Source organism: Dendrobates tinctorius, unplaced genomic scaffold (genome assembly GCF_039654945.1).
Source record: "Dendrobates tinctorius isolate UK_male_01 unplaced genomic scaffold, ASM3965494v1 ptg000035l, whole genome shotgun sequence".
NCBI lineage: Eukaryota > Metazoa > Chordata > Amphibia > Anura > Dendrobatidae > Dendrobates > Dendrobates tinctorius.
In genome coordinates, this window is record NW_027361703.1 from 817219 (window position 1) to 834220 (window position 17002).

Consider the following 17002-nt stretch of genomic DNA (forward strand, 5'->3'; position numbering starts at 1 on the left):
TCGGATGCTGAGCCCACGGGGACCCGCGGACGACACTTCCCTCTCCCGGCGCCCAGGACCCTGCCTGTTCTTCCACGCCGGCACGAGAGAGGGGCAGGTACGTGATCTTCAGTGCACGGGTCCCTGTCAGGACAGGAAACCCAACTGAAGCGAGGGAGAGGTACCACCCCTTTTATCTTCAGTAGGGTTCCTGTCCTGACTGGGCGGATCCCCTCTCTCTCATGTGTGCCGTCATGGGAGACAGGAAAATGGCGAGTTCTATTGACCGCTATCAACCTGAAGACTGAAACTGTGGACAAGGTGGTGAAAGCTTGTGTGGTTCTGCAATTTTGTTATATGCAAGAAACATTGAGTTCATAGACACCAAGCATGTCCATGTTCTGTTATATCTAAGTGGTGGAAAAAAAAAAAAAATTTGCGCAATTTTCTGAGACCCGTAGCGTTTGTAATTAATTCTGGTGTTTGTTTTTTTTCTTGCTACGCCTTTAGCGATCGGGTTAATGCTTTCACTTTTGGCATGCTTCAATAGCCTGTGGTTGTCCAGGCAACGTGACGCCGACCCCCGATCATGTGACAGGGGTCAGCGATGAGCTCATTTCCGGCCCGGCAGCCGGAAGTGCTATTTAAATGTCTGCTGTCAGTGGGATTTAACTAGTTAATAGGTACAGGCGGACGGCGATTCCACTCGTGCCTACTGCGGGCACATGTCAGCTATTCGTAACAGCTGACATGTCGTGGCTTTGAGGTGGCCTCACTGCTGGAGCCCACCTCAAAGCAGGGATCCTTACCGATGACGGAATAGTATGGTTAAAAACCCTATAATTCAATAAAAGACAAAAATTTTCACCAATAATCTTTTTTATTTACAAATTCTTAAGACAAAAAAAAAAAAATTATAAAATTGACATAGTGGGGGGGGGGTGGAGATAATGCTGGAGGGGCTGTCAGATTGGGACACTTCGACATTGGGAGTGTGGAGAGAGGAAAGTGACGGTTGTGGTGAAGGATCAGTAGGTAAAGCAGGTGAAGGGGTGGAGAAAGAAATAGAACGGGTGGACATGAAACCGGGAGTAGTATTGGGAATTTGGAAGGTTTGAGGGGTGGAGTGGATGGATTGGGAGGCAGAAGTGGTGGAGGCTGGAGAAGAGGGGTGGGTTTGGGGCATGATGGGTGTTGAAGGAGACTGGTGGTAGTGGGCAGGATGATGTGATTGGGAAGTGGTACGGAGCAGGATGCTAGTATTGCATAGGAGAGGGGAGGAGGGACAGTGGCTGGAGGGGGAGTAAGTGTGGAGGAAGTACTTGGGTGGGTGGAGCTAACATGCGCTAAAACAGACTGGCACAATTGCATTACATGCATCTGCTGGTCAGGAGATAGATTATCCATGCACTCGAGTACCGACTAGAAAAATGTGTGGTTGGGAGCTTTACTTGCATCTGACTGAATCCTAACCAGGAGTGTGCGCAATTCAAGAATACGGTTGTTGAGCAAATTAAATCCTGCAGTCATTTGCTCAGACAGTTTCAGACAGTTCTGGAAGGATGCCCTCATATGCAAGAACTCAGGCGCATAGCTCTTTTCCTGACCCCTCTGGTGCTGTCGCCCAGAACCCACAGGTGTACTAGAGGTGGGGTAAAGTAAAAGCTATATTCTCACCAGCAGATTCATGCAACGCAGGCAGTCACGATGCTCCAGCGCAAGGGGATGGGACCGATGGATCAGATGTGAGGGAAGGCGCAGATGGGCCGGGACTGTCGAAGTGTCCCTCAGTGGCGGACTCCTGAGGGATCGCCCCAGAAGGGTTCAACTCTGCAGACTCCCGAGTGCTGCGGATGGTGCTGTGGAATAAAGAAAAAAAAAAAAGATATAAAATTAATATATTGATATTGCATGGCCCTGGCTGAAAAAAAAAAAAAAATATTAAGAGTGCTAGACATGTAAACATTTTCTTAAAAGGGGTGGGTAATATTTACCTTCTCACCATTATTGACTGGAGGAACAACAGGACATTGGCATATTTGTACTTACTCCTGCATCCTCCAGATCCACTTGGGGCCCGCATCTCGTTGTTTAACTCCTTGAAGCAATCCCTGATTGACTGCTTGACAATTCTCTCACCTGAAAAGTGAAAGCACAAATTGGTTAGGATACAGCACTTACATCCAGCAACATGACTGAACTGTGTATACTTACGCGCTTTACGCTGGGCCCAAACATCGAGGTCCTCCCAGTTGGCAACAAATTGACGCCGGACTTCCTTCTAGAGCAGACGGGTCACTAGGAGATCGGCGTGGCTGCGGTCCCCCATATTCCACAGTGGCTCCCACTCTCTGATCAGATCGATGAGGAGGTCTATCTAGCCTGGCCTCCTCCTCACCGTCCGAATTAGGAGCACACTGTGAAGGCTGTTTAAAAAAGACAAACATTAGACTCAAAAACAATGGAAAAAAAATTATTATTATTAATAGAGACACAAAAAAAAAAATATAAGGTGCTTATCCGCTGTCAACCGCCCGGCCGCTCACGCCAATGACCCTGGGAGCTGCTTTGAGGACCTCTGATAGAGCACCAGAATCAGAAGACTAAAATTAAAATAATAATTATGTGCTTTGATGTAGGCGTTGTGTGCAGTGTGATGTCTGTAATGATCACTTTTATGTGTTGTGTGATGCGTTTCTGTGATGCATACAAGAAACTTACCAATTGCGAGCCCACTCCGATTATATCTCCACCCCTTCTGCTGAAATTATATTATATTAATATACATACATATATATATATATATATATATATATATATATATATATATATATATATATACGCATGCTACAACTTTATGCTTTAAAAGACAATTCACCCATCACCATTGTAATGCTTTAAAAAAGGTTCATACCCATTGAACCGAAACGTTGCTGCATGGGCACATAGCCATATGGGCTGTGATAAAATTTAAGGGCTTTTGGATTATTGTTCCGAATAAAAAATATAATATATACACACAAAAACAAAAAATTATTTACCTCTAAGCGCTGACGACGCGGGGGGGAGGGCTCCTAGAAGACATGTCTGCCACTGGATGGCTGTAGCTGTCTGACCTGGCTTTGCGACTGCAGGCTGGCCATGCTCTCCCTGGCCCCGCTCTGTGGCTGGATGCACGGTAATGGATGAGGGCCTCACTGGCATTGTTTATCTCTGTTTCCTGGGGGCTGGCCAGTTGGATCTGAGCATGCTCAGACCTAAAAACCGGATCCGGTAGCCGGATCCGACTTTTTCCAGATACGGCGTCCATAGGCTTCCACTATAGCAAAAAAAAAAAACAAAAAAAAAAAAAAAGACAAACCACACACACGTTACTAGAGACGTTTTTGCCAGATGCTGAAATGAAACATTTAGCCGGATCTGGCAAAAACCAGGGGAAATGGAAGGCCATGCGACACGATCCAGCGCTAATACAATTCAATAAGAGAAAGCAGATTCCGGCAGCAGCTTTCGCCGGATCCATTTTTTTTTTTTTTTTTTTTTTTAAACAAATTGCCAGATCTTGCCTGTCGGAAAAGACCTGATGTGTGAAAGTAGCCTTACTCTGAAAGCAACATCACTCTTGCTTAAAATCTACACCACTATACCAACAAAGCTGCAAGAGTAAAGGTCCACCCATCCCCAAGTCATGCCCTCCTCCGCCTATGGCTCCAGTGGTTTCTTTATCTGCAGGTGTTGACTTTCCCTTGCAGTACCACCCAGCTGCTAAGTTGTTCACATCTTCATTAACTTCTCCAAACTGTACAGTATCCTAGAAGATTAATAAATAACAGTATATTACAACTTACTTTCATAGCAAATTCATGTACTCTATCACCTGCCCACACAGGATGGGTATGAGCATCGACAAAGCCTGCAAAGCAAATGGAACATGATAGACATTAAATATTCAGGTTTATCGCACCATTTTATAGTGGGCGACTGTCTGACATATCAGGAGCACAACCCATTTCCTTAACCCCTTTACCCCAAGGGTGGTTTGTACGTTCATGACTGGGCCAATTTTTACAATTCTGACCACTGTCCCTTTATGAGGTAATAACTCTGAAAGGCTTCCATGGATCCCGGTGATTCTGACACTGTTTTCTCGTCACATATTGTACTTCATGTTAGTGGTAAAATTTCATTGATATAACGTGCGTTTGTGAAAAAAAAATAAATAAAAATAAAAAAAACCCACACTGAAGTTTGGCGAAAATTTCTCAATTTCCCAACTTTGAATTTTTAGGCCCTTAAATCACAGAGGTATGGCACACAAAAAAATCTTAATAAATAACATTTCACATATGTTTACTTTACATCTGCAAAATTTTGGAACAAATTTTTTTTTGTTAGGAAGTTAAGGGTTAAAAGTTGACCAGCAATTTCTCATTTTTGCAACACGATTTTTTTTTTTTACAGACCACATCACATTTGAAGTCACTTTGAGGGGTCTGTATGATAGAAAATACCCAAAAAGGGACACCATTCTTAAAACTGCATCCCTCAAGGTGCTCAAAACCACATTAAAGAAGTTTATTAACCCCTCAGGTGCTTCACAGGAATTTTTTGAATGTTTCAAAAAAAAATAAAAAAAAATTATATAATATATGAACATTTAACTTTTTTCACAAAAAAATTATTTCAAGTCCAATTTTTTTTTTATTCTACCAAGGGTAACAGGAGAAATTGGACTGCAAGAGTTATTGTGCAATTTGTCCTGAGTACGCTGATACCCGATATGTGGGGGGGAACCACTGTTTCAGCACAAGGCAGAGCTCAGAAGGGAAGGAGCGCCGTTTAACTTTTTCAATGCAAAATTGGCTGGAATTCAGATCGGACGCCATGTCACATTTGTCACAGACGTTTATAACGTACAGCCGTACAATTAAAAAAAAAAAAAATCATTTTTTCCAAAAACATGATCTTTTCACCAATTTTTATTTTCCCAAGGTTAACAGGACCCTAGAAGTTATTGTGCAATTTGTCCTGAGTACGCTGACACCCCATATGTGGGTGTAAATGACTATTTGGGTGCATGGTAGAGCTCGGAAGGGAAGCAGCGCCATTTGACTTTTTTGGCTGGAATTGAGATCGGACACCATGTCGCGTTTGGAAAGCCCTTGATGCGCCAAAACAGTGGAAACCACCCACGGAACTTATCTAGATATGTGGTGAGAACTCTGAACCTCCCAGTGCTTTACAGAAGATTATAACGCCCGGGCGTGAAAAGAACAAAATCATATTTTTTCCACAAACATGATCTTTTAGTCCAAAATTTTTTTTTTTTTTTTTTTTTTTTTATTTCCCCAAGGGTAACAGGAGAAATTGGACCCCAAAAGTGGTTGTCCAATTTGTCCCGAGTACGCTGATACCCTATATGTGGGAGAAAACTACTGTATGGGCACATGTCAGGGCTCGGAAGGGAAGTAGTGACGTTTTGGAATGCAGACTTTAATGGAATGGTCCCCCCCCATGGAACTTATCTAGATAGAATCATAGAATCGTAGAGTTGGAAGGGACCTCCTGGGCCATCTGGTCCAACCCCCTGCTCAAAGCAGGATTCGCTAAATCATCCCAGTCAGATGTCTGTCCAGCCTCTGTTTGAAGACTTCCATTGAAGGAGAACTCACCACTTCTCGTGGCAGCCTGTTCCACTCATTGATCACTCTAACTGTCAAAGTTTTTTCTAATATCTAATCTGTGTCTCCTCCCATTCAGTTTCATCCCATTGTTTCTAGTCTTCCCTTGTGCAAATGAGAATAACGATGATCCTTCTACAATGTGACAGCCCTTTAGATATTTGTAGACAGCTATTAAGTCTCCTCTCAGTCTTCTCTTTTGCAAACTAAACATTCCCAAATCCTGCAACCTTTCCTCATAAGACAGGGTTTGCAGACCGGTCACCATTCTGGTCGCTCTTTTCTGAACTTGCTCCAGTTTGTTGATGTCTTTTTTAAAATGTGGTGCCCAAAACTGGACACAATATTCCAGATGAGGTCTGACCAAAGAGGAGTAGAGGGAAATAATGACTTCACGTGATCTAGACTGTATGCTTCTGTTAATACATCCTAGAATTGCATTTGCCTTTTTTGCTGCTGCATCACACTGTTGACTCATATTCAGTCTGTGATCTATTAGTATACCCAAGTCTTTTTCACATGTGCTGTCACTTAGCCCTATTCCTCCCATTCTATATATGCTTTTTTCATTTTTATTGCCCAGATGTAGTACTTTGCATTTCTCCCTGTTAAAAACCATTCTGTTAGTTGCTGCCCACTTCTCCAGTTTATTTAAATCTTTTTGAATCCTCTCTCTCTCTTCTCTAGTATTAGCTATCCCTCCTAGCTTTGTGTCATCAGCAAATTTAATCAGTTTACCCTCAATTCCTTCATCTAAATCGTTGATAAAGATGTTGAACAATACAGGGCCCAGGACAGAGCCCTGTGGTACCCCACTTGAGACATTCTTCCAACTGGATGTGCAGCCATTTACGACCACTCTTTGGGTCCGATCACTAAGCCAGTTATGAATCCACCTAACAGTTGCCTTGTCCATTCCATACTTAGTCATTTTTTCAATAAGGATTGTATGAGAGACTTTGTCAAATGCTTTGCTGAAGTCAAGATATACTATATCTACAGCATTTCCTTGATCCACCCAATCAGTGATACCGTCATAGAAGGAAATTAAGTTAGTCTGACATGACTTATTAGTTACAAACCCATGCTGACTCTGTTTAATCACTTCATTCTTATCCAGGTATTGACATACATGTTGTTTAATAATTTGTTCAAAGATCTTTCCTGGTATAGAAGTCAGACTCACCGGCCTATAGTTACCTGGGTCCACCTTCTTCCCCTTTTTGAAGATAGGAACAACATTTGCTCTTCTCCAGTCTTCTGGCACTTCTCCTGTTCTCCAAGAATTTTCAAAGATTATGGAGAGGGGTTCAAAAATTTCTTCTGCTATCTCCTTCAGTACTCTGGGGTGTAATTCATCTGGACCTGGAGACTTGAATTCATTTAGGTTAGCTAAGTGTTTCCTCACTATCTTTCTGTTTATAGATATCCTGGATTCTTCTATTCCCTTAATAGGACAGTGAATAACAGTTGATGTTGCATTTCCTTTCTGAGAGAAAACAGATGCAAAATAGGAATTTAAAAGTTCAGCCTTCTCAACATCCTGTCTTACCATTTCATCATTTTCATCCTGTAAAAATCCTATAGCATCTTTGACTTTTCTTTTACTTTTGACATATCCCCAAAATCCTTTATTATTGCTTTTGACATCTCTTGCAAGCCTCAGTTCATTTTCAGCTTTAGCTAATCTGATTTGTGCCCTGCAGGTTCTGCAGACAGCATTATATTCTTCTTTAGATATGCCTCCCTCTTTCTATTTTATAAACATTTTTTTCTTCCTTTTTAGCATGTGCTTAAGTTCTGTGTTCATCCATCCTGGTTTCCTTAAATGCTTCCTATTCTTCCCTCTTTTCGGAATTGTTAACAACTGTGCTTTGAGAATTTCATTTTTCAAGATTTCCCATCCTTCCTGGACATTTTTGTCTTTAAGGATATCCAGCCATTGGATCCCTCCAATTCTCTTTCTGAATCCCTTAAAATCTGCCTTTCTGAAATCTAACCTTGACGTCTGAGTCTTCACAGGTCTTCCGCCTCTAGTTATCCAAAATTCTAAAATAGCATGGTCGCTACCTCCTAGGGTCCCAGCCACTTTTACCTCCTCAACCATTTCCTCCCTGTTTATAAGGATTAGATCCAAGGTAGCAGTTCCCCTTGTTTTCTCCCTTACCTTTTGGAAGATAAAGTTGTCAGCAAGAGAGGATAAGAATTTCCTTGACCTGTTAGTTTTGCCTGAGAGAGATTCCCAACAAATGTCTGGATAGTTGAAATCTCCCATGACAACTATGTCATATTTTTTGGAGAACTTGGCCATCTGATGCATAAAGAGTTCATCTATATCTTCGGCTTGCACAGGCGGCCTGTAGTAAATGCCTACAATGGTGTCCTTCCCATTGTTCTGTCCTTGTATTCTTACCCAAACAGTTTCCACAGAACTCCCAGTCTCTGAAGCTTCAATCTCTGTGCAGATATACGCGTTTCTAACATACAATGCGACACCCCCTCCTCGTTTATCAAGTCTATTTCTTGCAAATAAGTTGTATCCTTCTAGTCTTGTATTCCAATCATGTGTATTGTCCCACCAAGTTTCAGTGATTCCAATTACATCATATTTCTGTTCCTGTGTTAGTAGTTCCAATTCTCCTTGTTTGTTGCCCATGCTTTGTGCATTAGTATAGAAACATTTTAGTTTGTGATTGGTTTCTCTTTCTCCATTATTTTTATTAATTAGATTCTTTTGTCTTTGTTCTTCCCTTCCACTTCTAATAGCAGAGTTCTCAATAGCATTTGTCAGGTGTATGGCTTTTTCTGGTCTTTTGCTTCCCTTCCCATGTTGTTCTAGTTTAAAGCTCTCCTTACAAGTGTAGCAAGGCGACTTCCAAATACATGCTTTCCAGTCTTCGTAAGGTGCACCCCATCTCTAGCAAGTAGTCCATCGTATAAGTAGTTCACTCCGTGATCCAGAAATCCAAATCGTTGCTGACGGCACCATCGACGTAGCCAGTTGTTCACCTGCAGAATCTTATTCCACCTCCTTGTTCCATGGCCATCCACTGGGAGGATGGAAGAGAAGACCACCTGCGCTCCCAGTTCTTTCACTTTCTTGCCTAAGTCTTCAAAGTCTCTGCAGATGGTTTCCAGGTCGTTTCTTGCGGTGTCATTTGTCCCCACATGTAGTAGCAGGAATGGGTAGTCATCTGTAGGTCTGAAGAGTCTTGATATCCTGTCAGACACATCTTTAATTTTTGCACCTGGAAGACAGCACATTTCTCTTGTAGTTATATCCGGTCTGCAGATAGCGGCCTCTGTTCCTCTCAGCAGGGAATCCCCCATGACCACCACTCTCCGTTTCTTCTTCACAACATTTTTCTTTCTCCATCCAGGAGGACTCTGAGGGCGTACAAGGTTGCTGTTTGTTGGCAAAGTCTTATCCTGATGTATTTCTTCATCGTTTTCCTGCGTGAGAGCCTGGTACTGGTTCCTGAGCAGTATGGGTGCTGACTGCCTCCTGATCCTCCTGCTTCTCTGGGTCACATGTCTCCATTCCTCTGTTTCTTCAGGTGCACTTCGAATTTCTTCTCTTTCTGTAACATGAAGAGATAATTCTGCTCTGTCCAAGAACTCTTCACCTTCCTTAATGATCTTCAACGTAGCTAACCTCTCTTCGAGATTTTGCAACTTTTCCTCCAACAGGGACACAAGCTTGCATTTGTGGCATGTGAAGTTTGGCTTTTCCACTGGTAAATCTGTGAACATGTAGCAAGAAATGCAGCTCACCAAATGGCTCCTGGCCTCTTCCATATTGAGATTTCTTAAAAACGATGAAAGATGAGCCAAATCGGCGCGCGGTTTTTCCAATTTCCTCTTTTCAGCTGCAACGGCCAAAACCCAGTGATCGTTGAGCTCGCGGAGACTCTTCACTTATCCCAGAAGGCACTGGGAATATGCAAATGATCTCCTCAAGACTCTTCCCCTGGTTTTCCGATTTCCTCTTTTCAGCTGCAACGGCCAAAACCCAGTGATCGTTGAGCTCGCGGAGACTCTTCACTTATCCCAGAAGGCACTGGGAATATGCAAATGATCTCCTCAAGACTCTTCCCCTGGTTTTCCGATTTCCTCTTTTCAGCTGCAACGGCCAAAACCCAGTGATCGTTGAGCTCGCGGAGACTTTTCACTTATCCCAGAAGGCACTGGGAATATGCAAATGATCTCCTCAAGACTCTTCCCCTGGTTTGTGGTGAGCACTTTGAACCCCCAAGTGCTTTACAGAAGATTATAACGCCCGGGCGTGAAAATAAAAAAAAAAAAAATCATTTTTTCCCCCCTACAAAAATGATATTTTTGCCCCCAATTTTTTATTTTCCTAATGGTAACAGGGGAAATTGGACCCCAAAAGTTGTTTTGCAAATTGTCCTGAGTAGGCCGATACCCTATATGTGGGGGTAAAACACTGTTTGGGCGCATGGCAGAGCTTGAAAGAGAAGGAGCACCATTTGACTTTTTCAACGCAGAATTGGCTGGAATTGAGATCAGATGCCATGTTGCGTTTGGAGAGCACCTGATGTGCCCAGACAGTGGAACCCCCCCCCAACACACCCCTAAGGCCTGTTTCACACATCAATTTTTTTCTTCAGTCAAAATCTGCTAAAATGGCGGATCCGTAGTAGCGATAGCGTTTGTCACCGGACCGTTATTTTAACGAATCGGTCAAAGGAAGAAAGAGAAAAAAAAAAAAAAGCGAAAGAGCAAATTTTTCAGCCTCCAGAACAGAGTTTAGGGTTAAATTTCGGGCATGCGCAGTGAGAAGTGTGGATCCTACCACCCGAAAAAAAACGTTGCATGCTCCGTTCGTCAAAATTTTAGCAGATCCGCAAAAAAACGGATCCAATGGATGGCCATCCGTCAAGATCCGCCGGTAATGCAACTCAATGGGAAAAAAACGGATCCGCCAAGAAAAATGGCGGATCCGTTTTTTTTTGGCAAATCGGCGGATCTTGACTGATTGTGAAAAACTGAAGTGTGAAACAGGCCTAACCCTAACGGGAAAATGGAAATACATAAAATAAAAAAGTATTATTTTTCCCTAACTTAGGCTAGTTTCACATTAGCGTTTTTTTGCGCAGCGCATCGGGCGCATAAAAAACGCAAAGAAAAACGCAAAACAAACGCGCGTTTTTTTAACGTCATGCGCACGCTGATGTGTAAAAAAAACGCAGCGTTGTTTGCGTTTTACATGCGGTTTTTGCATGCGTTGGCGTTTTTTATGCGCATGCGTTTTTAAGTGTGACGTTTTTTCCATTGTCTAGAGAACATTCTAGACTTGTTTAACTCAAAAACGCATGCGCAAAAAAACGCAAGCGTGCGCAAGACCATGCGCACGCATGCGTTCCCATAGGCTCCAATGTGGTGTTTTTGCGCATTCTGTGCGCATGCGTTTTTTTGACGAGACAGGGCGGAACCAAAAATGCAACACGTTGCGTCTGGCGCGCCTGGCGCAAAAGACAAAAAAACGCATGCGCACGAAAACGCAAGTATGCGCAAGACCATGCGCATGTCATGTTAAGTATAGGTGCGCAGTGCGCATGCGCACGGGTGCGCACGATGCGCTGCGCACAAAAGCGCTAATGTGAAACCAGCCTAAGGGGGTGATAAGGGGGGGGGGTTTGATTTACTATTTATAGCGGGTTTTTATGTTTGGCAGCTGTCGCACGCTAAAAGACTCTTTTTATTGTAAAAATAGTTTTTGCATCACCACATATTGAGAGCTATAATTTTTCCATATTTTGACCCACCAAGTCATTTGAGGTCTTATTGTTTTGCGGGACAAGTTGACGTTTTTTATAGGTACCATTTACGGGTACATGACATATTTGATCACTTTTTATTCCAATTTTTGGGACGCAGAATGAACAAAAGCCAGCATTTCATGAATTTCTTTTGGGGGGTGCGTTTACACTGTTCCACGTGGGGTAAAGTTGATAAAGCAGTTTTGGCACTTTGATGCAATGAAAACCATTTTAAATAAAAGAAATAATTAGTTTTGCATCACTTTTGCGATCATGTTTGATCGCAGTGTGCCAGGAGTTAACGTGCCGGGTGTCAGCTGTGATGATCAACTAACACCCAGCCGCGATCAGCAGCGCTCTCCCCGCGAGCGCCGCTGTTCGCGATGGCGTACTATCCCATTTCCGGTCATAGGGGCCAGGGTCCCATGGACGGGATGGTACGTCATATGTCAGGAAGGGGTTATTGGCATCCTCTATGTAGCATGAAATTCTCACGTGGATCATAAGGGCAGCCACAAGCAGGAGGACGGAGAGTGTTCGCCCGACTATGGGATCAGCATAGAGGTATATTCCATGTCTATGAAGCTGATGGACACAGTACAGCGCCTTTTCAGGACTCATTTCATTTCGGAAGTCTGTACCCTTGGGTTTAATATTTATTAAGCATTTCTAGATGGAGTTTGCGAGGGTCAGGGCAATTGCTCCCTCTTTAATCCAAACTAGACTCATTTGTGCATTACATGGCTCTCATAAGAAGGAGAAACAAAAGAACCAGTTACAAAAACTAAATAAAAAATAAAAATGCAGGCATCAGTTTTTACTTCATCAGGTTTTGGCAGCAAAGTCAGATTTTTCTTATGTGCCAAAAATGTATCAGCACGCACAAGAGACAAGTTAGCGTCTTACTGCCAAGAGAGTAAGTTTTGCCTGCGGGAAAAAGCGAAGTGTGAATATAGCCTAAGATTGGCTACAGGGAGAAAATGAAGTTTTATTTTCCCTGGAGCCATTTCCTTCCAGTCATCTGGGTGGTGCAGGGAGCAGTTACAGTCACTGTTATGGAAATATATATGTATTTCATATAGATCTCACTTGCCTGCTATAGGCTATATACTCAAGTACTCTTATATAGGCTATATACTCATATACTGGACACAGATACATATTCACAGTTTGAACCTTATAACTAGTTGGTGGAAATAACCTGCTACCCAGTCATCTTATTGTCTTGTGACTTGAGAAATATCTAGCAGACATAGGGAATGAGGAACTCAGGCCAGGTGGTCCGGCCGATATTGGAGACTTGCTGACAAGTGCAAGACTCCGGACAGTAAATCACGTGGTGTCTAAATAACCCCAGGTCGGACACCCATATATGTTCATGCATTTAAACTGACCAATTAGCTAAGAAGTAAAGCCTTTATGTTAATGAGTAACTACTCCTTTATACAAACTGATAAAAGACCATATATGACTAAAGTTTCCAGAGTTCTGCTGGAATGAGTTGTTGCTAACTAAGTGTAGCTTCCTCTTTTCCTTTGAGCACTCAATAAGACTCTGTCTAATCAGGACAGGCCACAGTACACACAGGGGTAAATCTACCCAAATCAAAAATAAATCCACATCAAGTGGCGCCCAACGTGGGGCCGTGGACGAAAACGCATGGGGATCCTGCTGACCGGAGAGGACAGAGGTGCCGGCCAAGGTCTTGGCTCATGGGAACGGAGATTTGCGCAACTCCATAAGTAAGGTAAGAAAATCTAGTTATCTTACCTGAATGTTCCCTGTGCCCAGTCCGGGTCAGCAACTCTAGCCGGTCAGTGTGGTCACCAAACCCAGGTAGTGTAAAAAAGTCCACGCGCAAATCCAAACCCTGGGATAAGCGTCTACTGTGGTCCTGTGTGTCTAAGATCCGGGTGGGAGAGTTGGTGGGAAATTGACAGATGTGTTTATGGTTGATGGTAGACCAATAACGGGAGAGTTTGACTCACTCAGATAGGTCCTCACAAATACACCTGGACACAGGGGAGGACAGGTGGTGGGGGGGGGGGTCTTACGGAGATATCAAGGCAAATCTCACATCAAGCTATCACAACAGACACCCATGCACATGAAGGGACAACAGCGCCCACGCCAGGCCACGCGGTGGTGTCAGCTTAGGGGAGTTTTTGCGAGCCAAACCACTTGACAGGTTGCCATCAACACACCTGGTCACAGGGAAGGACAGCAGAAGCCGGCCCAGGTATCAGGTGGTGGCAACATATTGGGAGTTATCACATTACTGATACTGACGAGTCAGCCAGGACGTCCGGTACAGCGTGTTAACATTCCCGGGTCACCAGCGCAGTGCACCCAGTGTGGTTGGCAGTTATCGGTTACCAGCAGCTGTTTCACATACGTGTCACAAGACAAGGGCTTTCGATCTCTCTCCCTGGACGTCTATGTGAATTCATTGCAGGTTTCCGTGAAGATCTGAAGCAGAAAGTGTTTTTTTTTTCCTTTTGTAAACTTCCTCTTTTGCCTGCAGGGTGTGCCCCTCATATATATTTTTTTCATATTGTTATATTTTGTACTCTGCTTTTCCCTATTTTATGTTATATTTTGCATTTTTGGTAGAGGCTTTTGTTACTGTAGTTTGAGAGTTTTCGGGAAAGCTGGGTCTTTTTGAGCATATCAATGTTTGTTTTTTTGTTTTTTTTCCCTCATGTCACTGAAAGACACAGGCAGAAAAAAGAGGAAGTTGGGTGCTTGCATTCTGCATTAACCCTTTTATTATTGGAAGTGTACTCGTATTTTTTTTATTTTTCTAAGTGGTTTTTTTTCCAAAGTTTATATACTTTTTCCCTTTTTTTTTTTTTTTATCTCTAGTTTTCTTCCACTTTTTGTGACATTTTATCAGTTTTTTTAGGTTTAGTTTTCACTTTTCGTTCAGTTTTGTTAAAAAGAGAATTTTTACCTGCGTTGGGGTATTCACTAAATATTCTTGTTTTGTTCCCTTTTAAGCAGGTTAAAAGGGGTTGCAAAGTGTTTAAAGTTTTAAATCACCTTTTTCAGTTTTAAAACAGACATAGCAACGCCTCCATTCGGAGACCAGAATGTTTTTTTCTTTTGCAAAAACAGTTTTTCTTTAAGCTGTAGCATGACATAATGTATTGAAAGGAAAAAAGGGAAGTAGCTGGTTAAGCTCAATTTCTGTCTGCATTTTGTTAAAGTGACAAAGGATTTTTAACAGCGCAGAAGGTGATAGATAGTGTGAACAAGAAAGGATTGTTTTTTTTGTTTTACGTGTAGGAAAAGTGTTTTCAGCGGCATACCAACCTGTGCCGTCTGAGAAGGACCACAGGTCTAAGAATGCCTTCCATGACGGCAGAGGGGGGGGGGTAAGCAGTTCGCTCCCCCCACCACCTCCTCTCTCCCCTCTATCTCCTCTCCTCCCTCTCATCTATCTCTCCTCCCTCTCCATCTTCATCACCAACACCCACCTCTCATCCCTCTCCACCATCTCCTCTCCACTCCAGACAATGAGGTGTCCCTAGTTCCACAGGGCACTCTCTCTAAAGAGACAGTTACAACACCAAGAGAAGAAAGTGAATCACTCCCCACACATGTCAACACAGATGCCCTCCCAATACAACAGACAGCAGAAGGGAGGTGTGGGCCATCAGTCACTGCACTTGCTGAGACTGAAGATCCATGTGCCACACAGAGCTCCAGTCGGGGGGGGGGGGAGTACACACACAGAAAGACAAATCACACAGTGGCACAGTTCCTCCTCTGATGAACATGAAGAGGAGATTATGCTGCATAGTACTAGGTGCAGATAGAGCCAGAACTCTTACACTATGTGCCCTTCACCCCTAGTCAGGTGTTCAGTATTCTAAAATCATGAAGGAACGCTTCAAGCTTCCATCAGAATTAGATGTGCATTCCTGGGAATCAGGATCAAAGCTAATTGAACAGCTTAGAGAGTGTGCCAATGCCAGACAAGCACTCAGCCTGCATAACATGAGCCAAGCCGAGACAGTCTGTAGATGAGTTTCATGGCAGAGTGAGGCAAGTATTCCAAATTTTAGGCTTCACTAATCATGATCAGATACACGGACAAATGTTGGCACAGGCCTTTGTGCATGGACTAAGAGAGCCAATCAAGAAACTGCTGATAGTGGCCAGGCCTGAGTACAGGACAATAGCAGTAGATGTCCTGCTTACAGTAGCCAGAAGAATCGAGTCCCTCCCAGGAATATGGAGGACAGGCCCTCCCGTGATGGCCACTGACGTGGAGGTGCAACCACCCTGCAGAGACAGAAGACCTGTCAGGTGTTTCAACTGTGGCAACTTTGGCCATTTCCAGAACCAGTGCACAACACCCCGGCAACCCAGGTCATCACGCAGAGGAGTGGGCCAAGAAATAAACACAGAAGACAATGAAGAACCCTGTCCATAGGACAGAGGCAAAACCAGGTCCGCCAGACGTCACGCCCCTGACATGTGAAACCCTGTCAGCGGACCAAATACCTCAAATCACTGGGGGCTGTCATATTTCCTTGTGGACACTGGTGCAGTCAGAAGTGAAAATCCCCGACCCCACCAGTCTATGAGAACACTCTGTCTTGTATGGGGATTAAAAGGTCAAGACAGACGTTCCCCAGCTTGCAAGCCCCTGAGCATGAGGACACTGCCAGGACACTCCATCCTGTTCCAGTTCACGGTGGAGACCTGCCCACCCCACCTGATGAGCGCAGACCTACTGCAGGAACTGAAGGTGACCAAAGTGTCCCATGAAGATGTGACCCTGACCTCTTCTCCACCTCAGACCCAAGAAGAATCAATCATGCTGGTGGCCCTACAAGAGCCTCGCTCGAATAACCTGTGCAAGCCTACCCAAGGAGGTGCTGGACATAGCACTCAGAAGCCTATGGCCCAAGGGAGACTTCAAGACTTCAAGTTGCACCAGTGCGGGTGTCACTCAAGTCTACAACCCTGGACGCTCCGAAGGCCCAGCATCCGCAGCTCATCACCCAGAGCTAAACTGCCTCTGACCAACTGGAGGTCTAAGTGGAACTGCTGTTCAAGAAACGGCCTAAGAACTTTGGCATGGGCCAGGAAAACCCTCAACCCAGAGGGACCACACCCGCTTCGTGAAATGGCTGCACCGCTTCCGGCTCCAGCGCCAGAGGATCATCTCGGACAAGATTCTGAAGGTGCTCCCTGAAGTTAATCCAGGCCCTGGACCAGAAGACTGCCACTCAGCTCCTCAAATTGGTTAACAAGATGCTGACCTGAAATCAAGCTGGGTGAAAGGAACTGCTGCTGGCTGGTAAAGATGCCCCAGCAAAAAGACCCCCTGTGAGAGCAAGAAAGCTCAGCTGGATGTCATCTCTGATGAGGAGGACCTCAGCAAATGGCTGGTTCCCTGCCAGCCCTGTGCCAGAAGATGGGAGTCACTCATGGCACTGAAGAGCAAGGCCAAATTGAGCCGCCTCACCCACGGGAATAGTCATGCGGTCCCAGCTTCTCTCGATCAAGAGGAAGACTGTGAAAGGAGAACCAGACCAGATTGAA

General features: G+C 44.0%; 2 protein-coding genes across 2 annotated transcripts in view; both read right to left on the reverse strand.

Moving 5' to 3' along the window:
- The window catches only part of SNRPF (small nuclear ribonucleoprotein polypeptide F), a 247102-nt gene that overhangs the window by 67421 nt on the left and 162679 nt on the right, over nt 1–17002 (reverse strand). The gene's annotated exons all lie outside the window — the stretch shown is intronic.
- Nucleotides 1–17002, reverse strand: part of LOC141087600 (probable imidazolonepropionase) — a 58417-nt gene that overhangs the window by 24999 nt on the left and 16416 nt on the right. The window contains exon 3 of the mRNA XM_073573195.1: nt 3828–3892. Within this exon, the coding sequence (XP_073429296.1) occupies nt 3828–3892 (65 nt within the window). The remainder of the gene's footprint in view (nt 1–3827; nt 3893–17002) is intronic.